Source organism: Sorex araneus, chromosome 2, assembly GCF_027595985.1.
Source record: "Sorex araneus isolate mSorAra2 chromosome 2, mSorAra2.pri, whole genome shotgun sequence".
Taxonomy (NCBI): Eukaryota; Metazoa; Chordata; class Mammalia; order Eulipotyphla; family Soricidae; genus Sorex; species Sorex araneus.
Window position 1 is genome coordinate 278,878,765 of NC_073303.1, and position 24,063 is coordinate 278,902,827.

At 36.7% G+C, this 24,063-nt stretch overlaps 1 protein-coding gene across 3 annotated transcripts in view; it reads left to right on the forward strand.

The window, feature by feature from the left end:
- Nucleotides 1–24,063, forward strand: part of STAG1 (stromal antigen 1) — a 335,329-nt gene that overhangs the window by 241,758 nt on the left and 69,508 nt on the right. For all 3 annotated transcript variants that reach the window (XM_004602955.2, XM_055127095.1, XM_055127096.1), the window contains 7 exons: nt 2,424–2,541; nt 9,121–9,224; nt 14,569–14,661; nt 14,789–14,878; nt 15,020–15,223; nt 16,571–16,641; nt 18,334–18,421. In XM_004602955.2, the coding sequence (XP_004603012.1) occupies nt 2,424–2,541; nt 9,121–9,224; nt 14,569–14,661; nt 14,789–14,878; nt 15,020–15,223; nt 16,571–16,641; nt 18,334–18,421 (768 nt within the window). The remainder of the gene's footprint in view (nt 1–2,423; nt 2,542–9,120; nt 9,225–14,568; nt 14,662–14,788; nt 14,879–15,019; nt 15,224–16,570; nt 16,642–18,333; nt 18,422–24,063) is intronic.

Sequence of the window (24,063 nt, forward strand, 5' to 3'; positions counted from 1 at the left end):
AGAAAGATACTGTGAAAGAGTAAGGGGGTTCTAAGGTTTTCAGAATTAGCAGTGAGGCAATGAACAAAATCAAACTTTGACTCAAGTGAGCCAAGGTATTTTTCCAGAAGCTTGTGCAAAATACATGTAGTGTGAGAGCAGGTAAGAATGGAGTTTGAGTTGAATTAATTATCTGTTAGTAGCATTTCTGTAAACAGAGACTAGATGGAGAAAATAACCAAAATGCATAATTAGAAAGTTTACTACCCATTCATCCTATGTGCAACATTCCGTTTGAGGATAATTTCTAACAATGGGAGAAGTGAATACAGTTTTTAATATTGGGCCAGAGAGATAGTACAGAGTATAATGCATGTGTCTTGCATGCCGCTGAGCCCAGTTCGATCCCAGCACTGCATATCATCCCCTGAACACTGCTGGGACTGATCCCTTAGCACAGCCAGGTGTGACCCAAAAACTGAAATCAAGGTGAGAAAGATTGGTTAGCAAAAATATCTGAAGGGAAACAACAATAACTTTTCTGGAGGCAGGGGTAGCACACCCTGCAATGCTCAGGGCTTACTCCCGGTAGTGCTTGGGGGGCCATAAGAAACCATATTGGCTACATGCAAGACAAGCCCCTTTCCCACTGTACCATCTCTCACCCCGTAACAAAAGTAATTTAGAACTAAGGGACTGGAGCGATAGCACAGTGGGTAGGGCATTTGCCTTGCACGCGGCTGACCTGGGTTTGATTCCCTGCATGCCATATGGTCCCCTGAGCACTGCCAGGAGATAATACCTGAGTGCATGAACCAGGAGTAACCCTTGTGCAGTACCAGGTATGACCCAAAAAGAAAAAAAAAAAAGTAATTTAGAACTTAGCCTAAAATGGCTATTAAGTTAATAGCAAATCTTTAAAAAAATTAAAAAGTATATGTATTAAGTATAATAATGTAACTTTTAAATAAATAGAATAATTTTGGTGATGGAAAATGTAAGTTTGAAAATAAATAAAACTGTTTAGGAATCCCAGAGTGGGGAGGAATAGAAAATGTCCATCCATAAAGCATAAGGACTCAAATGTTCATAAGTGATTTCAGTGTTAACCATTTCCATTGTCTCTTCACACAATAAATGTAATGATGAATACGCTGTATTAAAAAACAGTCTGTGGGGAGTATAGTGTAGTAATATGTTTTGAGGAAGTTTTCAAAAGGTGGAGGACTCTGAGAAAATAGACCCTTCCTTCATCTTGCTTTCATAAACAAAGTAAAAGATAATTGTATTCCTAAAATCTTAGTCTTATAAGCCATCATTAATTACCTCAATAAAAGTTTTTTTTTTTGGGTCACACCCGGCGATGCACAGGGGTTACTCCTGGCTTTACACTCAGGAATTACTCCCAGCGGTACTCAGGGGACCATATGTGATGCTGGGAATTGAACCCGGGTCGACCGCGTGCAAGGCAAACGCCCTACCCGCTGTGCTATCGCTCCAGCCCCTCAATAAAAGTTTTTAAGTAAGGCCAAAGCAATAGTCCCGTGGGTAGGGTGCTTGCCTTGCATGTGGCTTGCCCAGTTTTTATCCCAAGCACTCAGGTCTGCTGGAGCAGAGCCAGGAGTAAACCCTGAGCATAGTCAGGTGTGCTCAAAAACAAAAAAAGAAAATTTTTTTTTAGATGTCATTTCAGATTGAAATTAAAAAAAATAAGCATTGTATTTATTAATAATCCTTGGAAGTAAAGAATAAATGAGATAAAAACTAGATAAGGCTAACAAATGTCCCAAAAGGTGAGGACGGTATTATGTAAAGTAAGCCAGAATTGTATTTTAGAGACGATTTCACTGTAAATAAAAACTTGCATACCTCTCTGTAGACATACTTAAACCACATATGGATAGCCTCTCATTATAGCAGGTTTGTTCAGTATAATTTGTTACTATGAAAAATATATAAACAAAGTTTGGGTTTTTTTTTTTAATAGTTCATCGCCATTTAACCTCAGTCCAAAATCTCTAAACTGAATCTTTTCTTAGTAAGTAACTCCATTTTAGCTTAAGAATAGCAACAATTTTGAAATTTTATGTTTTTCTTTGTTCTGTTAATTTTTAACAGATATAACAGTGGAGTACAAATTGATCTCCAAGGGGCTGGAATGATAGTACAGCGGGTAGGGTGTTTGCTTTGCACACAGCCATTCCAGGTTTGATCCCCGGCATCCCATATGGCCCCAAGCACCGCTGGGAGTAATTCCTGAGTGCAGAGCCAGGAGCAACCCTGAGCATCGCTGAGTGTTACCCAAAAAGAAAAAAAAAATTGATCTCTAAGTGATTCTTGAAATCATTGTGCCCAAGTCATTTTAATTATAAAGAAAAATGGTTCATTAACTAAAAGTAACTTCCTCACTAAATATTCATTTACACTTGAATTGTTATTTTTAGTTACACGAACATGCAGCCTACTTGGTGGACAGTTTGTGGGAGAGCTCTCAAGAGCTGTTAAAAGACTGGGAATGTATGACAGAATTGCTGTTAGAAGAACCAGTCCAAGGAGAGGAAGGTAGAGTATTTCAACCAACTGATTTGCATACTTTTTAAAATTGTTATTTATAGCCGTATATCTGTTTAGATCTCTCCTTTAAATTAAATATAATAAGCATACTGTATGTTGTTTTATAATGAAAATGGTTTGTTTCTTCTGAGAATGTGTCAAGAATTTATGACCTTGAGTGTTGCCACACAAGTTTTTAAAAATAAATTGTGTAATATTTAAAGAAACCTCAGGTTGGGTTCTTTCTGCTAAATGCTGATGGACTTAATGTAAGAAGTACATATCCAGATGAGCCAGAGAGATAATAAAGCAGGTAGGCCATTTATTTGCTTTGCACAAACCAACCTAGGTTTGATTCCAGGCATCCTATATGGTTCCCCCGGTACATGAAGATTGATTCCTATGTGTAAAAGCAGGAATAAACCCCTGAGCTTTGCTAGGTATGACTCACCTACATATACTCCATTAGAAGAAAAATAAGTATTCAGAATTTTTTTTGTTACATTCATGTATTAGTTTTGAAAACTTCTTACAAATAAGGATATAAGTTAGACTACAGTCATGCCCTCTTTGGTAAAGTCACTCAAAAAATAGGGAGAGATAAGTACTATGTAATTTATTCCTGGGTGTTATTTTATTCTTTACCTAATAACATAGACTATTTGAATTAATTCATACAGCAGTCCTGGAATATAGGCAATAGCTTGACATCATTGAGATTTACAGTACCCTAAATATGAACTTCATGATAGAAATAGAGTCATATATTATCTCTTCCTTGTGAGATAGTTATATCTTTATTTTTATGGTCTTAACTCTTTTATAATGAGATGATTTTCCTATTATGTAGTTGTTTGATGAGGTGGTATGTGATTGAGGCCCTGTTGTACTTTTCTTATGCTTCTGTGTCTCTCAGCACTCTAGGAGATAAGAGCAAAATGAACAATTTTATAATAGAGTCCTAAACTTTAAATTAACCATTAGGAGAGTTCCCACCTCCCTGTATTCTTTTTTTTTTTTTTAATTTTTTTTTTTTCTGTATTCTTTTTAAGCAACAAGAGTATCTCGCACGCACAGCAGAGCCTGGCAACTATCCGTGACGTATTCGATATGTCAAAAACAGTCACAACAAGGCTCACAATGGAAATGTTACTGGTGGCCCAGGTTGCCGGTTTTTTTCACTCAAAATATTTACCTTATAAATGCATTATTTGGGGCAAGGGGTTTATTTTGGCCACGGCTAGCAGTACTGAGGAACTACTCTTAACTCTGTACTCGGGGTTCTCTCCTGGCTGTATATGAGGGAGACCAAATGCAAATCAGAAATCAAATCAAGATTCACCACATACAAGGCAAGAGTCTTAATCCCTTAACTTCCCAGCTCCTTAAATTTATTCTTAATCTATAACACAAATCCTTCCCAACTTTTCCAAAACCTTTCAGGATGAAGCTATTTTACCCTATTTTCTTGGTTCTTTCCAACGAAAAGGAAAGCAGGGAAAATTTTTTGTTGTTGCTTAAGGGAAGAAGAACTTAAGTTCTATACTTTGCTGTCATACTTTAAAGCACCTATATTGATTTTTACTCTTTAACCAGGATGCAGATGGGCCAGGTTTATTATTCAGTGGTAGAGTTTATGAATAGACTATCTGTTAATACTTCAAATATATGAGATCTATGAGTTCTGTGATTTCCAGCGTTAACTAGCTAAATAAAAAAACAATGCGTGCAAGTGAGTAAATAGTAATGTTGCAGTTTGTCAGTTACCAAGGAGTTCTAGATGAATTTACTTTTTGCCAAATAGCTGTGTGCTCAGTTATTACTCAGTTTGTTTTATTTCTTTCATTTGGGTGTGGGGGGCACACACCTGGCACTGCTCCATGTTTACTCCTGACTCTTTGCTCAGGGATAAGCCACATGAAAGGCAAGCACCTACCTGCTCTTCTGTCATTCTGGCCTGCAAGTTGCTACTCAGTTTTGTACTCAGGTGTTTCGTTATGGTTTAAATTTTGTTACCCTAGGGTTTAAATTTCAGTTAAGAATTTGGTTGGTTTGGTTTGGCTAGTTTTGATATTACATTGAAAATTACAGTGGGTAAATTGTTTTAAATAAGCTTTAAACTATTAGGATATGAATTAATTGCTAAGACTGGGGGACTCAGGTATAATCAGTGCAGAACCATATCTATAGAATGACTCAATTTCTCTAAATTGGCCTCTACACATACTGTGCCTTATAAGGTCTGGCATGAAATAATATATTATAAATTATATTTTAATGTGTCATAATTTTTATTATGAAGTGAGTGAGGATCCAGGTAAAAAGTAATGAGACCATAAACAGGTCATTTAACTTCTCTTGGTCCCATCTTCATATATGAAGATTTTGAAACTCTAGAGTCATAAAAATAGAAATAGTTCTTTATTGGGTTAGGAAGGTTTTTTTCTTTTTTAGGCATTGGATCAGAAGGTATAGATAGAAAAACTGAAGTTGAAGTTCATATATTTTCTTCCAAGATAATAAAAATGTTAAAAATATAAAAGTGATTGAATTGAGATATGCCTATGTTTTCTAGTAAGGGTTATTTTGGTACAGAATAAAGATTGTCACTATGTCTTTATCTTTTCGTTTCTTTTGGTCTGCTTTATTGTAAAATAATATAAACTTACATGCTTCTAGAGCTTAATATTGTTTCTTTCCGTTAGTACCAAGTTCTGTCTTTAAAATCCCCACAATCTGTTGATTTCTTTTTAAACATATATATCAGTATACAGAGAAATGAGGAAAAAGGGAAAAGTATTTAGAACGAATGTAATTCACATTAGTCTGAATATCTGTCTTTGAGAAAGTACCTTATCAAGGATCAGGGAATAAAGCTCAGAGAGGTCCCACGAATTTAATCCTTAAGACCTTGTGATATCCCACCTTCAGAAGCACTGATACAGCATAGGTTGTCTTAAAGCATTGCACTGTCACATGCCTGTCAGGCCCTGCATCTGTTTGCAAAGCTAGCAGTAGCCTACATGTCCTTAAGTACTGCTTGAGAGACACTCACCTTAAAAATAGTATTTAAAAAATGAAAATTATATCAGTTCTTTTGATGCATAATACATGTTTCTTAAAATACCAGTCCAAGTTTTGGAAAAGCTCTGGGCTATAATGTGAAAATTAAGTGGAATTGTTGTTGGTTTTTAATTGATTGCAAGCAACATTATTTTTGATTTTTTATTAAATTTTAAGCTATTAAATTTTACTAAATAAAGACAATAGAACTTTTTGTTTTGTCTTGTTTTGTTTTGTTTGGGGGTAAACCTGTCAGTGTTCAAGTCATCAAAAAACTCATATACCTCTATTGACTGGGATTTCTCCTGGGAATGCAAGGATGGTTTAACGTGCTAATCAATCATATCAACAGAAGTTAAAAATCATATGATCATATAATGATTCAGAGAAAACATTTAACAAGACTCAGACCTATTCTTGATAAAAAGTCTCAATAAGATGGGAACTTGAAAAACTTAACATAGTCAAAGCCTTTTACCACAAGCCAGCATTGTACTCAGTGGGGAAAACTTAGAGCCTTCATTCTTAGATCAGCACAAGACATGGTTGCCCACTCTGACTGCTTCTTTTCTATACTGGGAGTACTTGTCAGAGAAATTAGGCAAGAAAAAGATATTAAGGGCATCCAGATAGGAAAGGAAGAAGTGCCATGTGCATAATATGGAAGCTTTATACTATAAATAGAAAATACTGTATTTAGAAAACTCTAAATACTCGACAAAGAAGACCATAGATACAATAGAAACATATATATAATAAAGTGGCAGGCTACAAAAATGAATACACAAAAGTTCATGACTTTCATGTATGCAAATAATGAAATAGAAGAGAGTGAGATATTCTAAAATTCCATTCAAAATTGTGCCTTGGAACATCAAGTACCTACAAAGGGACCTAACTGAAGAGGTGAAATACCTATACAAAAAACTGTAAAACACTACTTAAAGAGATAAACGGGGGCATATAGAAATGGAAACACATTCCCTGCTCATAGGTTGAGAGATTTGCATCCTCAAAATGGCAGTACTCCATAAAGCACTATGCAGATTTAATGCAGTTCACTTAAGGATAACATGCATTCCTCAAATAAATAGATTAAACACTCCTGAAATTCATATGGAAAAATAACCACCCCAATTTCCAGAGTAATCCTCAAGGGAGAAGGAGATGGGAGGTATCACTTTTCCCAGCTTCAGGCTGTACTCAAAGCAGTAGTGATTAAAACAGCATGGTACTAGAATAGAGACAGATCCTCAGGTTAATGAAATAAAATTGAAAATTCAGGGACATACCCTCAGGTATGTGTTCAGTTAAATTTCAGTAAAGGAGCAAAATATATTACGAAGTATCATAAGGAAATCCTTTTCAGTAAGTGGTGTTGGTACAAATGATCAGCCATATGCAAAAAAAAAAGTCAGGCCTCTTTCTAATGCCATACACAAAAGTCAGAATGGGTTAAAGACTTTTTAATAGGATTATCAGACCTTAATCTAGTGGGTATACAGTTTTGCCTAAATTGTCCATGACATTGAAGCTAGAGACATCTTTAATAATGAACACCACATGAAACACCAGGCAAGTAGAAACAGATAAACAAATGGGACTATATTTAATTAAGAAGCTTCTGCACCTTAAAGGAAATGAGGAACAGAGTTCAAAGACAGCCCACAGATTGGGATAAATTATTTGCCTGCCACTCAACAAATAAAGGGTTACTATCCAAGATACAATAAGGCACTGATGTAACTTTACAAGAGAAAACATCTGACCTCATCATTCTTCTCATGGCCTGTATACTGTCAGCAGAAATAGTTTATAGACAGATTAAAGATGTAAAAGGAAAGAGGAAAAGAAAAAAGGAAATGTTTTTCTGTAATTTCAGGATGAGGAGTTTTTCAAGCAATATACAAACCCTCAAAGACTATGAATCCACTTGTTAATGACTTATGCAATATGTCAGTTATATCTTAGTAAAATAGGAGAAATAGAAGAAATAAAACCCAGATGTATAAAATAAATGGGGAAAATGTGAAAAAAGTAAAATTTGTAAAAGTTAACAAATTCTGACAAAAGATAACATGAAGAGAGTCTGACCGGAGGAGACTAAGAAAATGTATACAAGGTTCAAAATTATTACTAAAGTACAGGAGGTTATAAATGAATAACAGTAGAAAATAAGCCAAAATTCTTTCCAAAAATTCCAATTAGTAGATAGAAAAGAGCAAAATAATCACATATTCAGCTAATGGATTAGCAAAAATTAAAGCATAACCCAGTGCTGGCAGGGATATGAGGAACCAGTCTTTTTTTTTTTCTTTTTTTTTTCTTTTTTTTTTGGTTTTTGGGTCACACCTGGTGATGCACAGGGGTTACTCCTGGCTCTGCACTCAGGAATCACCCCTGGCGGTGCTCAGGGGACCATATGGGATGCTGGGATTTGAACCCGGGTCGGCCGCGTGCAAGGCAAACGCCCTACCCGCTATGCTATCACTCCAGCCCCTTTTTTTTTTTTCTTTCTTTCTGGGTCACACCCGGTGATGCACAGGGGTTACTCCTGGCTCAGGCACTCAGGAATCACTCCTGGCGGTGGCCGGGGAACCATATGGGATGCTGGGAATCGAACCTGGGTCGGCCGCATGCAAGGGAAACACCCTACCCGCTGTGCTATCTCTCCAGCCCCAAGGAACCAGTCATTCTTAGAGTTCCTGGAGGTGTGAATTAAATAACTTCATGATTTGTCAGTTTTTTCAATTTTTTAACCTTTGCCCCATTACTCTGATTTTAGGAAGTATTCTGTAGAAATAGGAGTATCAGTAACATGTGTATTCATAGTATATATTGCTGCATTACTTAAAATGACAAGATTTTAAGAAAAATAAAAGGAGTGAATGTCATGGAACAGAATGTAATTTTTCAGGAGAATTATTTGTGCATGTTTAGGTGTGAAAAATATTTAACATCTATTTTTAGTATTTTAATACATGGAATGATCTTTTTCTTTAAAATCTTTTTAAAAAATATTCATCCCCCTAGATCTTTGAAATGGTATAGAATAGTGAGAGTGGGGAGGGGGCTGAGGGGTAGGATGTTTGCCTTGCACATGGTGAACCCAGGGTACCTCATGTGGTCCTCTGAGCTCAGCCAGGATTGATCCCTGAAAGCAGAGGTAGGAGTAAGCCTTTAGCACTGCCAGGTATGGCCCAAAGAAATACCCTCTGCCTAACCCAAAAGAAATGATAAAGAATAACATGTAATAAAACTTTGTCATTGCCTAACTCACAAGTATGGTATTACAAGGAACCAGGTATTAAAAGAAACCAATTTGTTCATTATTTTCTTTCCTTATTTTTAATCTCATTGTTTGACTTATATAAAGCAGTATTTTTTAAACAGAAAAGTTATGGAGTTTAACATCAGTTTTTAAAATAATCAGTAATTTTGGGGGGTTTTGTAGGGTTTTTTTTTTAATGCAGTGGTATGTATAAAGCTGTCCATCTACATTAATATGTTTTGTTTTCACCTTAGCAATGTCTGACCGGCAAGAGAGTGCTCTTATAGAGCTAATGGTTTGTACAATTCGTCAAGCTGCTGAGGCTCATCCTCCAGTGGGAAGGGGTACTGGCAAGAGAGTAAGTTATATTGAGAAATCTACAAAAGACTGATGTAGTTCACCATTTTAAGTATTTGGAAATTTTGCTTTTATGTGTATCCTAAAACATGATGCCTTTGTTAACGATGACTGCTGTAATGCTTCATCTTTCTCCAGTCTACATTAGAGTCCTTGGATAGATTATTTCTTTACAAGTTTCATTTGCATCTGTTAAAAGTGCAAAAGCACTCTCTGACTGCTCACTGACTTAGTTCATTTAACAACTGGCAATCTTTGGATAGTTTGTTGTATCCTCATCTTGGTATTCTTGGTGTTAAAAATGAATTAACGTAGTCAAGGGGTTAATTAAGATAGAGTAGGCATTTCTCTCTGCTGGAAAAAGGTATAAGACAGGAAATCAATCCAAAATTAAATCAGTGCACTGAAATAGTTTTAAATTGCTATTTACCAAAAATAATTTTTTAATTTGTAAAAGTATGTATTATTCAAAAACTGCTAAAATTTGGGCCAGAAATTGTTTATGATCCTGGAACACATGCCTTGAATTCAGGAGACCTGACTTCTATCTTCAGTACTGTGTATTATTCTGAGCACTGACAGGACCAACCCCTCAACACCAGTGGGCATGGCCTCAAAACAAAACAAACTCAAAAGCTTGGGAAAAGCTTCAGGGATCTGGGGTTTGTTTTGTTTGTTTGTTTGTGCCTGAGATTATAATATATAAAGATCTACAAACTGTGACAAGTTTTAGCAGATAGGCTTTAAATGTAAAACCTGGCATTTGGGGACCAGAGAGCTAGTACAGTGGGTAGGCTCTTACATTACACACCACCAGTTATGACCCAACGACCGAAGGGAAGGAAAAAATTTTTTATTAATTCCAGCAGCTTTGCTCTTAAAGGATGTATACTCAGTATGGGTTGAATATCAAAAGATTACGTGTTTGTCAGCTACAAATAGCAAATTTGGTAAAAAGTAACGGAGGAAAGCTCACAGTTTAGATATTTCTGAAGTTATGATCCAAGCTGATAAGAACAGACAGCTAGCCAAGTATTTTGTCAGAAAATCCTGAAAATTAGTAAACCATAAAAAAGTTAGATAAGCTCTCCACATCTTCCTGACTATCTGGGAGATCTAAATGAAACCAGAAGAAAATAAAAGTCAGGGAAACTTTCAACCTGATTGGTTTTGAATTTGCTCTTAAACCACAAATAAATCTGTTCTGAGAGCAGAGAAATCTTACATAATACTTGAGTACAAATTCTGCTCAGTTAGTAATCTAGAAACATGGGACTGGCATTACTTCTGTCTTAGAAGACAAACAAAATAGGTAAATAATCACAAGAATAATAAAATTTCTGAGCACAATGCCAAGAATAGACCCTGAGCACCACCAGGTGTAGCTCCCAGAAAAGAAAAAGAAAAAGTATAAGAACTTCAAACAGAGCGCACATCTTAGAAGAGACAAATCACATGGCTTAGGATAAAGAATGTTTTTAAAAATAAATAATTTAATTCATTGTTATATTGAAATGTCCACTTTTTCAGAAAACTTACAAAGAAGTGTTCAATTGTTACCTAATAGAAATGCTTTTTAATAGGTCTAGTTATTATACTGTTGGAAATTTATTGAAAAAGAACTATACCTACACCTGGCCACATTCAGGGAGCCACAGGTGCCAGCAGTCAAACTTGCATCTGGTCCATGCCAGACATATGCCCTAACCATTGTAATCTCTATCTCTCAGACCCCTTTTTTCTTTTTGCATGTTTGATTTTTCTTTTTCTTTTCCTTTTTTTTTTGTTTGTTTTTGTTTTGTTTTGTTTCTGGGTCACATCCATCATGCACAGGGGTTACTCCCATCTCATGCACTCAGGAATCACTCCTGGTGGTGCCCAGTGGACCATATGGGATGCTGGGAATCAAACCTGGGTTGACCGCATGCGAGGCAAACATCCTACTAGCCCCTCAGATCCCATTTTAACTTCTTAAAGTACAGTGACAAATATGAAATTCATTAGATGGGCTCAATAGAAGACTTGAAATGATAGGAAGAAACAGCTAACAATGAAGATAAATGATAGGAATAATACAGTGTGATAAAGAGGGAAAAAACTGAACTAAAATTTTATAGATGGGGCTGGAGCAATTGCATAGCGGGTAGTGTGTTTGCTTTGCAAGAGGCCGACCTGGGTTTGATTCCCAGCATCCCGTATGGTCCCCTCAGCATCACCAGGAGTAATTCCTGAGTGCAGAGCCAGGAGTAGCCCCTGAGCATCGCCGGGTGTGACCAAAAAGCAGAAAAGAAGAAAAAGAAAAGAAAAACTTAAAATTTTATAGAGCCTCAGAAATGTAAAACCACATTTGCTGAACCAAATTTGTGTAATGGGATCCCAGAAGCAGTGTGAAAACACTTGAAAAAGTAATTACAAAAAGCTTCCCAATTTCATGAGAAATTCACAGATAAAGAAACTTGACCAAAAATTCAAGTAGGATAAACATCAATGATGCATCGTTTAGATTTAAGTTAACTCAGTGATGAAAGCTAAAGAAAATCGTGAATCTTGAAAATGAGAAATACACTCCTGTAGAGAACATACCAATGGGATTAATAGTTGATTTCTTATAATAATCAGTGGAGGTAAAACACAATAAAATGACATTTGCTGAAGAACAAATTGTCAACCAAAAATTGTAAACCAGATAAAATTATCTTCCATATATGAATGTAAAATTAAAATTTAACCAGTTAATACTAGAATATCACAAATGGTAAAGATACACATGAATATAAAAGGCTGAGATATATATATATATACATACATATGTACTTTTGTTATTATAATAAAATCTCACTGAGTCCAGTGCTGCTTATATAATCTACTTTTTTCTTATAATTAAAACTTTTTTTTCTTTTTGGGTCACACCCAGCGATGCTCAGGGGTTACTCCTGGCTTTGCACTCAGGAATTGCTCCTGGCAGTGCTTGGGGGACCATATGGGATGCCGGGGATCGAACCCAGGTCAGCCGCGTGCAAGGCAAACACCCTACCCGCTGTGCTATCGCTCCAGCCCCTTATAATTAAGTTTTTTATTTTAATACTTGTGTATTTAAAATTCAAATCCATGTAATAGGAATATTACATACCTTACACTGCACATTTTCATATTCCTAATTTTAACCTTTTGCGGGTAGGGGAATGAGGGTTCCTCCTAAGTGGGTCTCTAGGCTGCCAGCTGGATCCTTGCTTTGGTGCAAGAGCATAAGGAAAAGGTATCTCAGTCTCTGTTGCTAGGGGAGGGGCACTGTGGGTGCTGAAGCTTGAACCTGGGTGGGGTCCGTGGTAAGCATGTTCCTGAACTGCTGAATGATTTCCCAGCCCCAATAACGATTTTCATTTGTGGTTCATCCTTCCAACATATTATTTTTAAAAAATATAAACACAGATATATGTATTTTCTTGGGCTGGAGCAATAGCACAGCGGTAGGGCGTTTGCCTTTCATGCGGCCGACCTGTGTTCGATTCCTCTGCCCCTCTTGGAGAGCCTGGCAAGCTACCGGTGGCGTATTGGATATGCCAAAAACAGTGACAATAAGTATCACAATGAGAGACGTTACTGGTGCCCACTCGAACAAATTGATGAGCAATGGGATTACAGTGACAGTGACATGTATTTTCTTAAAAGCAGCTAAACCCATTAGTGCTGGGGATACCAGAGCCACACCGGGCAGTACTGAGGTCATGCAGTGCTAGGGATCTGTCTGAGAACTTTGTACATGGAAAGCCTTGGGTCTTATCGATGGAATCACATCCCTGGTCCCAGATATGTATATTTTTATCCTCTATATTCCTTTATCTTTTATAAAGGTTCATTCTATAAATTTATTTGGAAATCTTCATTTGCTTGTGGCTTTATAGTAATGTGTTTTATTGCCTAACAGGTCTTTGAGCTTATTACAGGTAAAATCAAATATAAACGAGTTCAGAGAAGTTGGTAGTATATGCTTTAAAAGTATGTAAAAATGTGTTAACTGCTGATATTTTAAAAACATAACTTTCTCAAGTGCTTTTAGAAAAATGTGCCTGTGAGAGCACTATTAGCATTTATATTAAAACTCTAGAAAAATTATTTCTCCATTAATTTATTTCAAATTAAATCAATTCAATTGCACAAGTAATAATTTATCTTTAATAATGAATTTTTTTATCTGGGGGGTTGTTCTTTGGGCTGTATCCCACAGTACTCAGAGGTCTCCAGACCCTGTGCTCAAGGATCACTAGAGCTTCTTGGAGGTGATGTGACGATGGGGGTGGAACCCAGGTCTTCAGCATGCAGAGCTTATTTGTTTTGTCTTGTTTTGGGGCCACACCCAGTGATGCTTAGACTTACTCCTGGCTCTATGAACAGGAGTCACTCCTCTCAGATTTGGGGAACAATATTAGGGTGCCAGGAATCAACTGCGATCTGCCATGTGCAAATCCTACCCCCTGTACTGTCACTCCAGCCCAGGAAAACATTCTTTTTTCCTTTTTTTAATTTTTTTTATTGAATCACCATGTGGAAAGTTACAAAGGTTTCAGGCTTAAGTCTCAGTTATACAATGGCTTAAACACCTATCCCTTTGCCAATGCACATATTCCACCACCAGGAACCTCAGTATACCTCCCCCCACCCACTTTACTTTTCTCTTTACTTTGATTACATTCGATATTTTTTTTTTCTTTTTGGGTCACACCCAGGGATGCTCAGGGGTTGCTCCTGGCTTTGCACTCAGGAATTGCTCCTGGCAGTGCTTGGGGGACCATATGGGATGCCGGGGATCGAACCCGGGTCGGCCACGTGCAAGGCAAACGCCCTACCCGCTGTGCTATCGCTCCGGCCCCTACATTCGATATTTCAACAAAAAACTCACTATTATTGTTTAGAGTTCCCCCTCCCCCAAAGTCAGACCTGTTGAAAAGGAAGCATTTGATAATTTGTTTTTTCATTGCTGACAATGAAGATATATTAGGTCGGATTTCTGTATTTTAGTAACTAAGTCCAGGGAGAATTCTGCCAGAAATTGCATCACTGCAAGATCGTACCTCCCTTTTGTGGTTGTCATAAGATGGCAGCCATGGCTCAGTTCACAGTCTAGAGACATTTCTGCAAGAAGCTGCTGGTGCCCAAAGAGCAAAGCTAATTTTTAAGTAACAACTTAATAATTTATAGTATTCATTATGTAGGAATTTGCACATATTTTAGTAATTGGTTTGTTTAAGCATCTTTTATTAATCTTTCCTATTCTGTATAACATCTAGATTTATGAATTAGTACATGACTGTCTTTTTCTCTTTCTTCTCATTTAAATTTATTTCTAGGTGCTGACTGCCAAAGAAAGGAAAACTCAAATTGATGATAGAAACAAATTGACTGAGCATTTTATTATCACACTTCCTATGTTACTATCAAAGGTACAGTTTCATTTATTTTTTATAGCACTTAATATGCCACTAAATTTGTGTAACGTACCTTATGAGTTATCTTTTCTTTTTTCTTTTTCTTTTTTTTTTTTATTTGTGTGTGTGTGTCTCTTTCTAGTATTCTGCAGATGCAGAGAAGGTAGCAAACTTGCTACAAATTCCACAGTATTTTGATCTAGAAATTTATAGCACAGGTAGAATGGAAAAGGTAAGACACTATTAAATTTAATTTCTGCTACTGTAGTGTTTTAATTTTCCTATTTTCATATAATAAAGTCTTTTTGGACAGTTGCTTGTTCTCATTTTTTGTCATTGATTTAAATACCACAGTTTTTCTTTTTTTCCTCAGCATCTGGATGCTTTGTTAAAACAGATTAAGTTTGTTGTGGAAAAACATGTAGAATCAGATGTTTTAGAAGCCTGCAGTAAAACATATAGCATCTTATGCAGTGAGGAGTATACCATCCAGAACAGAGTTGACATAGCTCGAAGCCAGCTGATTGATGAGTTTGTAGATCGATTCAATCATTCTGTGGAAGACCTACTACAAGAGGTTTGTTTTAAAGTTAATGTATACATGGCTGTTATAATTCATTGGTAGAATGCCTACTTAACATGTACAAGACACTAGCTAGATTTGATACCTGAAAACCCCCCAAAGTTACTTAATTTGAAACACCAAGTTAAGAGACTAAAGAGATAGTGCCATAGGTAAGGCACTTGGCCTTGCATGCATCTGATCCCCAGTACCATATATAGCCCTCTGAGCCTTTCCAAGAGTGATTGCCGAGCAGAGAACTAGAAAGAAGCCCTGAGCACGGCCAGGAGTAGCCCAAATAATTTTTGTCTATTTAGAATAGCTAAATGTGTAAATCATTTTCATTTTAAAATAACTTAAAAATGTCTCTTTCAGATCACAGCATTATTACAGTTATTCATCTTATAAAGTTTGACCTTTATCTTTATTAAGTCAGTTTTAGAAAAGCTATTTTTTTATTTCAAGAAGTCTTAAAGCCTGGCTTTTTTTTAATTATTTTGCTTTTTTTTTTTCCTGTGGCCTAATTTGCATTTTAACACTGGATTATTATGATGTGCGGATAATGAGACATAATTATTAAGTGTACTTAAAAGGGATATCTATTTACCATGTTCCCAAGATAGCAAATATATCAAATTTGTTATTATTCTAATGATCCTTATTTATTTTTCATTCTGATTCTTATGGACCTTAGAGATAGCTCAAAAGGATGGCGAATATTCTTCGCATGTAGGAACTTCTGCTCTGGGTTTAGTCCCAGCATCACACAGTTCCCAGAAAGCAACCCCAGCACTGTAGGGTCTTGCCCCCCTCGGCTCTCCCCAAAAAACATTAAAAAGAGTGATAAAAAGAGTGATAGTCATTAAAAATCTTACAAAAATAACCATTAAATAATATTTTAATAGAATATTAAATTCCATATGATCCATGGAACCACGTGGATCCCAAGCATCATAGGGCACAATTTCCCCGGCAGAGCAGTCTGCTGCTGTGGTGTGACTACAGTCATGAGCCAGTGAGCCCTGCAACTCTCCCCGAAAAATTAAAAATAACCTACATAACTATTTGCTTAGCATTGCAGGAATTAATCCTATTGATAATTTAAAAATTCTATTCATATTAAAAAATATTTTCATTAGTAACAAAAATGTATAAAGTTGCATTGTTACATTTTAAAGTGCCAGAATTGGTTATTTCTGCCAGGTGAGATTGGTGGTATATTTAGTGGCTTTTATTTTTCAGTTAACTATTATGAATATATACTCTGTATAATTTATGAAGCATATTTCTTTAAGCCGTAAACTTTCATGTGAAGTTGAGGATAAGTAAAGTTATTTAAGGTGTGTCTCTTTTTTCAAATAGGGAGAAGAAGCTGATGATGATGATATTTACAATGTGCTTTCTACATTAAAACGGTTAACCTCTTTTCACAAGTATGTTTTTTTATTTGAATAAGTTTAGTGAAAACCATATTTCAGTCAACATAAGATAAACAGATCACCTTTGTAGTGTTTAATGTCCATATAACTGCAAAATTTTAGAGAAAAATAGTGAGATAAGGTGTTTATTTTTAGTTTAAATTTTTCTCTAGATAAATAATTTTTATTATAACACTGCTTAAAAAGTAGAATTAATAATTTAATGTAAAGAATACATACAGTAAGAGAGCAGGTTAATTAATTGTATCAAATTAGGTTGGTTATGTGAGTTAGAATTTGAATGGGTAAAATCTTTTAAGCTATGAATTTATTTCGATAACCTTTATTTCCTGAATTGTTCTGAATTGTTGTTTTGTCTTACTATGTAACTAGAAGTTTTCTTTAAATAAAAAAGGTTCAGATCTAAGAAATAGTCTCATTTTCAAGTTGTAATTTGCACGTCCATTGTAATGATGCAGGGTTATCTTCTCTGTAAAGAAAGTATAATAGAGAGCTGTGTCACAGTGAACCGGAGAGAAAGGCCAGTAGGCTGAGCATATGCTTTGCATACAGTGGCCCGGATTTGATCTCTGACACCTCATGGCCCCTGAGCACTGCCCAAGTGACCTCGCGCACTCCCTTGAGTATGGCCCAAAAACAGTAATACCAAGAAGTAATGTTTAGATATAACCTAATAGTCATACTAATACTATTTCAGATTTTAAAGCTGCCTGAAATCTAACAAAGCCTTTTTCTTTATACACAAGTAGTTTGGAACAAATACTATGGAGAAACAAACTAAAAATGTTTGGGGACTGAAGAGATAGTATAGCAGGTAGGGCACTTTCCTTGCTCATAGCTAACCCAGGTGCAAAAACCCAGTATCCTGTATAGTTCCATGAGCACTGCCAAGAATTATTCCTGAGTACAGAGCTGGGAATAACCCCTGAGCACTGCTTGAGGGTGGCTCCTCTTCAAAAAGTAATTTTATCTTTGAAAATGAAAGTTGAAGCTGCCAAAATCCATATTTAGAATATTTTGACATTTGAAAATAATTTATCTACTGATTCCAATGATAGAGCTCAAGATTTTTAAATATCAGGATTACCTCATTTAAAAGTTTTCAACCTTTATGAATACCTACAATACGTTTGGAGTTTTCTTTTTTGTCTTTTTCTTACCTATAAATACATCTCTCTCAGAAATGTACTGTGTTTATTGGTTTATAATTTGATATCATGAATGGCTTTAAGTGTATTTTACTAGGCCAGAGAAATAGTATTTGGGTTTAGGTCTTTGCCTTTCGCAGCTGATTTCAGTTTGATCCCCAGCATCACATACGCCCCCACGCCCCTTCCTCCCCAGCACTTCTCGGAGTGATCTCTGAACAAGGAACCAGACATAAGCCCTGAGCACTGCTGAGTGTGGTCTCCAAACCCAAAAATCATAGCAATAACAATAAATGCTCTAAAACACAGGAGAAATAAATAGTACCTATCAATGGAATACGAGCTCAGGTTGACCAGGCACTATTGATCTTCACTTACATTAGTAAAGTTTGTTAGTGATTCAGTGAGTTCCTGTTACCAGTTTGTACTCACTCCCCTTTTCCCACTTCTCCCTTCCACCTCCCTCTTTGCTTCTTCTAACTTTAACTGTTTTCTTCCACTGTAGGTTAAAGTTTACTTTTACTTTGTTTATTTTTAGTGCTCATGATCTCACCAAATGGGATCTCTTTGGTAATTGCTACAGATTATTAAAGACTGGAATTGAACATGGAGCTATGCCAGAACAGGTAGGAGTTTATTGATATTATTTGTCATTTTAAAATGCTCATGCTTTTGTAAGATATCACATAGGATTATCAAAAGTCTCTCCAAGAAAGGAGTTAATAAATCTTCAGTGCAGCTCACTTCCTTAGAGAACTATTACAGTAATCGGATGTTACTTAGCAGTATATTATGTCTTATGGTTGGAGCAGAAAAGAATTGGGAACCTTTGGTACAGTTTTCCTTACAAATTTAATATGAAGACAAACATTATTTACTTCTGTAGGTAAAGTGCCATTAATTATTATTGTAGGGATGCCAAGATTTGATGGATCTTTTTTAGATGTTAGTTGTAATTAGCCTTAAGAATGGCCCAGTTTGTGTGGAACTATAGATTAAGACCATAGTTAAATAGTTACGAATTTTTAGCAAATTTCTTTTTTTATACATAAGTCAAAGAGGAAAAAATAATAGCAGTTGGTGGTTCAGAATTTAAGAGAGTTGGGAGGCAGAAAATAGTACAGAAATGGAGGTGCATGCCTTCTTTGCAGCCAGCCCTGGCTTGGTCCTTGTACCACATGGTCCCCCAAGAATCAGTGCTTTGAATTCCGGTTGTGTGGGCCACACCCAGCAGTGCTCAGGGCTTACTTCTGGCTATATGCTCAAGGATAGTGGGCTTGGGAACCATGTAGGGTGCTGGGGATCGAACCCAGATTAGCTTCGTTCAGGGCAAGCATTCTAACTTCTGCACTATTGCTTCAGCCCAGAAAAACACATTTGAGTTGTTTTGTACACTGCAGACTCATATAGACCAAAATACCAACTGTATTGTATTGTTAAGCATAATGGTTATTTACTGGTGAGCTCATGTATTTCCCATGGTGATATGAAACTCTGACGTGATACTTCATTGCACAAAGCAATAAGAATTTCAACAAAGGCGAGATGGGGGAGAGCATATAAGCATCTCCTGAAAGCACCACATTTTTATAAAAGGATTTGACCCCCAGCAAGCATGTGTATGAGCACCACACGTAAATGAGTGCAGTGTTCAGTGAGAACTGTGTCCAAGTGTGCAGGCACTACCACCTGGTGGTGTGACACTTTCTCCCTTCCCACAAAGAGTACAACTAAAACCAGGTTGAATCGGGGGCTGCAGAGATAGTGGTACTTTGGATAGCGCACTTGCCTTCCATGTGGCTGACCTGGCTTCAATCCCTGTACCCCATGTGGTCCCCCAAACCCTGTTAGGATTGATGCCTGAGCACAGACCCATGAGTAAGCCCTGAGCACCAGGTGTTGACCAAAAAACAAAACAAAAAAGTTTTAAAATCATTACAGCTAGACCTGTGCGTGATCCCTGGTCACACATAGCAGCAAGAGCAAGTAAAGAAAATCAATTCTAAAATAAAATAGAACTTTCAAGATTTTAACAATATATATGGTTATATCAGAAATCAGTCATAGAAAACTGTGCTTTTATTCATGCTGATTCTTTTTAAGTTGTGTAACACTATGTTGTGAGCCCGAGTTAAATTTAAAGACTCATAAAAATATATATCCTCGATAAACCTATCTTAGACTAGATATGTTGTTTTGTTACTGTTTTTTTGTTGGGTTTTGGGTTTTTTTTTTTTTTTTTGGTTTTCTGTTTTGCTTTTTTTGGTCTCCCTAGCTATGCTCAGAGGCTACTCCTAGTAGTACTTAGCCAACTGGGTGACTCAGTGCGAAGATCCAAGAATATGATACCGCTTGGACCTTGGGCCAGAGACCACTAGGCCTTCCCAGAGGTGTTCGGGGTCCTAGCTTAGATACTGTATTATTCATGGAAAAATGAATATTCTTGCTCTGTTTTGTTGTTTACTCTTATTTCCATCCTCTCTTCATCTCAAACCTTTTACCTAATACAGTTTACTAGTATTCTTTGTTTGGTTTGGGGACCACACTGACAATACTCAGAAATTATTCCTGGCTTTGCACTCAGGAATTACTCATGGAAGTGCTCAAGGGACCATATGGGATACTGGGGATTGAACTCAAGTTGGCCACATGCAAGGCAAACACTCTACCCACTGTAATACTGCTCCAGCTTTAAAAGATACATTTCTTTATTTTTATTTTGATTAATTTTGAGTTTGCGGCCACACACAGCTATAATCTGGGCTTATTCCTGACTCTGTGCTCGGGATCCTTCCTGGTGGGTGTGGGGGACCATACAGAGTGCCGGATATTGAACCCTGGTCAGTTGTGTGCAAGGCAAGCTTCCTATCACTCCAACCCTAGTTTACTAGTATTTTCAAGTAAATTTCAATACTTCAAAATTGGGAGAGAGGAATACAACTTTGGTACTCCTTTTTTTAAATTTTCCCCTTTTCCTCAAAATGAGAAAATGGCACCATATTTATTACCTCTAGTAATGTTTTAATAATATCTTTGGGGCTTATTGTGGATACTCTCATGTCATTTACAGCAGTGATAATTTAACTTTTTGTTTTCTGATCTGGGCTTTTTTTTTTCCCCATTGCTGTGACTAAGACTTTGCTACTGTGTTGAAAATAAAAAGTACTAAAATTAAAATCTTGGGGCAGAGAAATAGTACAGTAAGGTACTTATACGAAGTACAGTAAGTACTTCATAATACTACATAGTAATAGTACAGTAAGGCCTTATATGAAGGAGACCCAGCTTCAATTCCTGTTCCACCTCCAGGAGCAACCCCTGAGCACAGACTCAGGAGTAAACCTTAAATATCACTGGATTTGGCCCAAAAGCCAAAGATAAAGTAAAATAAAATCAAAATCCTTGTCCAGTTTCTGATCTCAGAACAGCTTTCAGTTTTCTGCCATTGAATATGTTACTATGGGTTTATCGTATGTGGCCTTTACTATGTTGATAGATTTTTCTCCTACCCCATTTTTTTGGGATTTCTATCAGAACCTGATCTTGAATCATGTCAGTTCTCTGCATTTATTAGTATGAAATGATTTTTGCATTAACTTTGGTTGGAATGTATTAACCGTAATTGATTCACCTACGTTAAACCACCTTATGCATGCATGGAATAAAGTCCTTGGTCATAATGTAAATTTTTTTTTCTTTTTTGTGTTGTCAGGGATTGACACCCAGGGCCTCATGTAGGCAAAGTGTGTGCTCTAGCACTGAGCCACTTCCCCAGCCCAGTGTAAGACCATTTTCATGGATTATTGAATTCTATTGAGCAAGACCTTGTCGAAGATCATATTTAAGCTCATCATATATGTTCATCTGTATATTTCTTTTTTTATGACATCTGTTTGTTCTTGCTATTTGGGTAATACTCCTAGAAACTGTTTAAAATTCTCATTGCTTTGATTTTGAGGTAGTGCTTGGTATGTATAGGTAATAGGTCATCTCTGAAAATTTCAGATTTGTCACTAGTAAAACAATTTAGGTCTGGACTGTTTCTTTTGGAGAGAGGCTTGATTACTCTTATAATTTCCTTGCTTTTATATAATTGGCTGCTCTGGTTTTCTATTTCCTTCTGATTTAATGTGAAAGGATGTATGAGTCTAAACAAATACTTGTGTTCCTCTTTGATATATTGCTTTAGGCCTGATAATATTGAGCTCAGTGATTTTTGTTTCAGAGGTTTTTTTGCTTTTTTGGGTCACACCTAGCAGTGCTCAAGGGTTACTCCTGGTGCTGGGCTCAGGAATTACTCCTGGCATTGCTCCAGGGACCATAAAGAATGTCCGGGATTGAACCCGGTCAGCTGTGTACAAGGCAGACACCCTATCTGCTATACTACTTGCTCCCGCCCCGAGGAATGGTTTTGTTATTTGAACACCTTTTTGCCCTATTATTCTAGAATTTCAGGTTTATCAGGATAAATTAATTATTTGTCAAATCCTTTGGCTGAATCACTGGCAGATGTAGGAAGATCCTTTTTGATGTTACAGACTAGAGTGTTTGTTAAGGAAAGACATATGAACTGTTTATGAGACAACTTAAAGGGTGGAGGAATAGTATAAGTTTTAATAATACCTTGCAAGTGTCTAGCCAGCTTCAATCCTAGGTACCGTATATGGTCCCCTGAGCACTGCCAGATTAGCCCACCTCTACCCCCAAAAGTAGATGTGACAGACTGAGGGAGAGTAAACCCAAGATCATGTGAATGCCTGTCTAGTGTCCTTTCTACTGTACATCAAAAGCTTTGTTGGAGATAAGATAAAAAACTCGTGTCATACAGAGGACTGAATCCTATTCAGACATTTATGTTATTTACAGTTTGAAATCTGGTTTTTTGGGGAGAGCAGATTTCTTCCCAGTAGCATTCAGAGTCCCTGGGCCCCTGCCAGCCCAGTCATAGTGATCCTTGCCCAGAGTGTGCCTGACCAGTCAGCTCTCAGCCTAGTGACACAGTGCTGTCAGGGCCATACAATGCTGAGGAATCAAAGTTGGGTCTTGCACATGAAAAGATATATCCCCCCCACCCCTTTGAGCTACCTCACTAGCCCCTAAACTTACAATCTTAACTACTATCCCTCTTAATCTTCCTACGTAAATAACTTAAACTATTTACATATTTAATGTATTCATTGGCCCAAAATTGTTTTATTATAGTAAATAGCAGGACTTAACTGTCCTATGATTTAAAAAAAAAAAAAAGGTTATAAAAATAATAGAGAGAACAAAAGGGAATGCCCTTTCTCAGAGGCAGGGTAGTGGTGGGGGGTGGAGTGGGGGTGGTGGGAGGGATACTGGGATCATTGGTGTTGGAGAAAGGGCACTGGTGGAGGGATGGATACTCAATCATTGTATGATTGAAACACAAACACGAAAGTTTGTAAGTATGTAACTGTACCCCACTGTGATTCACTATTAAAAAATTTTATAATAATAAAATAAAGCATTCAGTAAAAAAAAAAAAAAGAAAGAAAGAAATGGGGAGAAGAAATGAACAGAAACTTCCTCATTCTGCCCCAGTATCACATAGTTCTTAAAACAATTAGTAGGATCAGGATTTCCATAGGTGGGAGAGCATTGGAGGAGAAAATTAAGTAAACCTCAGCTTTGACTCTGATTATCTTTTGTTTTTTAACTTACCTGAATTTGTTATCTTGAACACCAATAGGAATATATGACATTTTCTCCATTGATTACATTTTTTTCAAATTATCTAAGTAATATATACTGAGTAGTTATTATATATATATAAAAATAATAGACTATTTCATACTGGCTTTACAGTGCTTCAGTGTGTGTTTGTGTGTGTGTGTATTTGTGTGTGTCTGTGTCTGTGTGTGCTTTTTGGGTCACATCTGGCTATGCACAGAGGTTACTCAGATATTGCTCTTGGCAGTGCTCGGGGGACCATTTGGGATGCTGGAAATTGAAACCTGGGGTTGGCCGGGTGCAAGGCAAACGCCTTACCCATTGTGCTATCGCTCCAGCCCCTACATAGCTTTTTTTCTTGTTTCAAATACTAGCCATTTTATTTTATTTTATTTTATTTTTTATTGAATCACCATGTGGAAAACTACAATGCTTTCAGGCATTGTAACACATTGTCTCAGTTATACAATGCTCAAACAATCATCCCTTCACCAGTGCACATATTCCACCACCAAAGAACCCCAGTATATCTCCCATTCCACCACTCTCCCACTCCCACCTGTGTAACTAATAA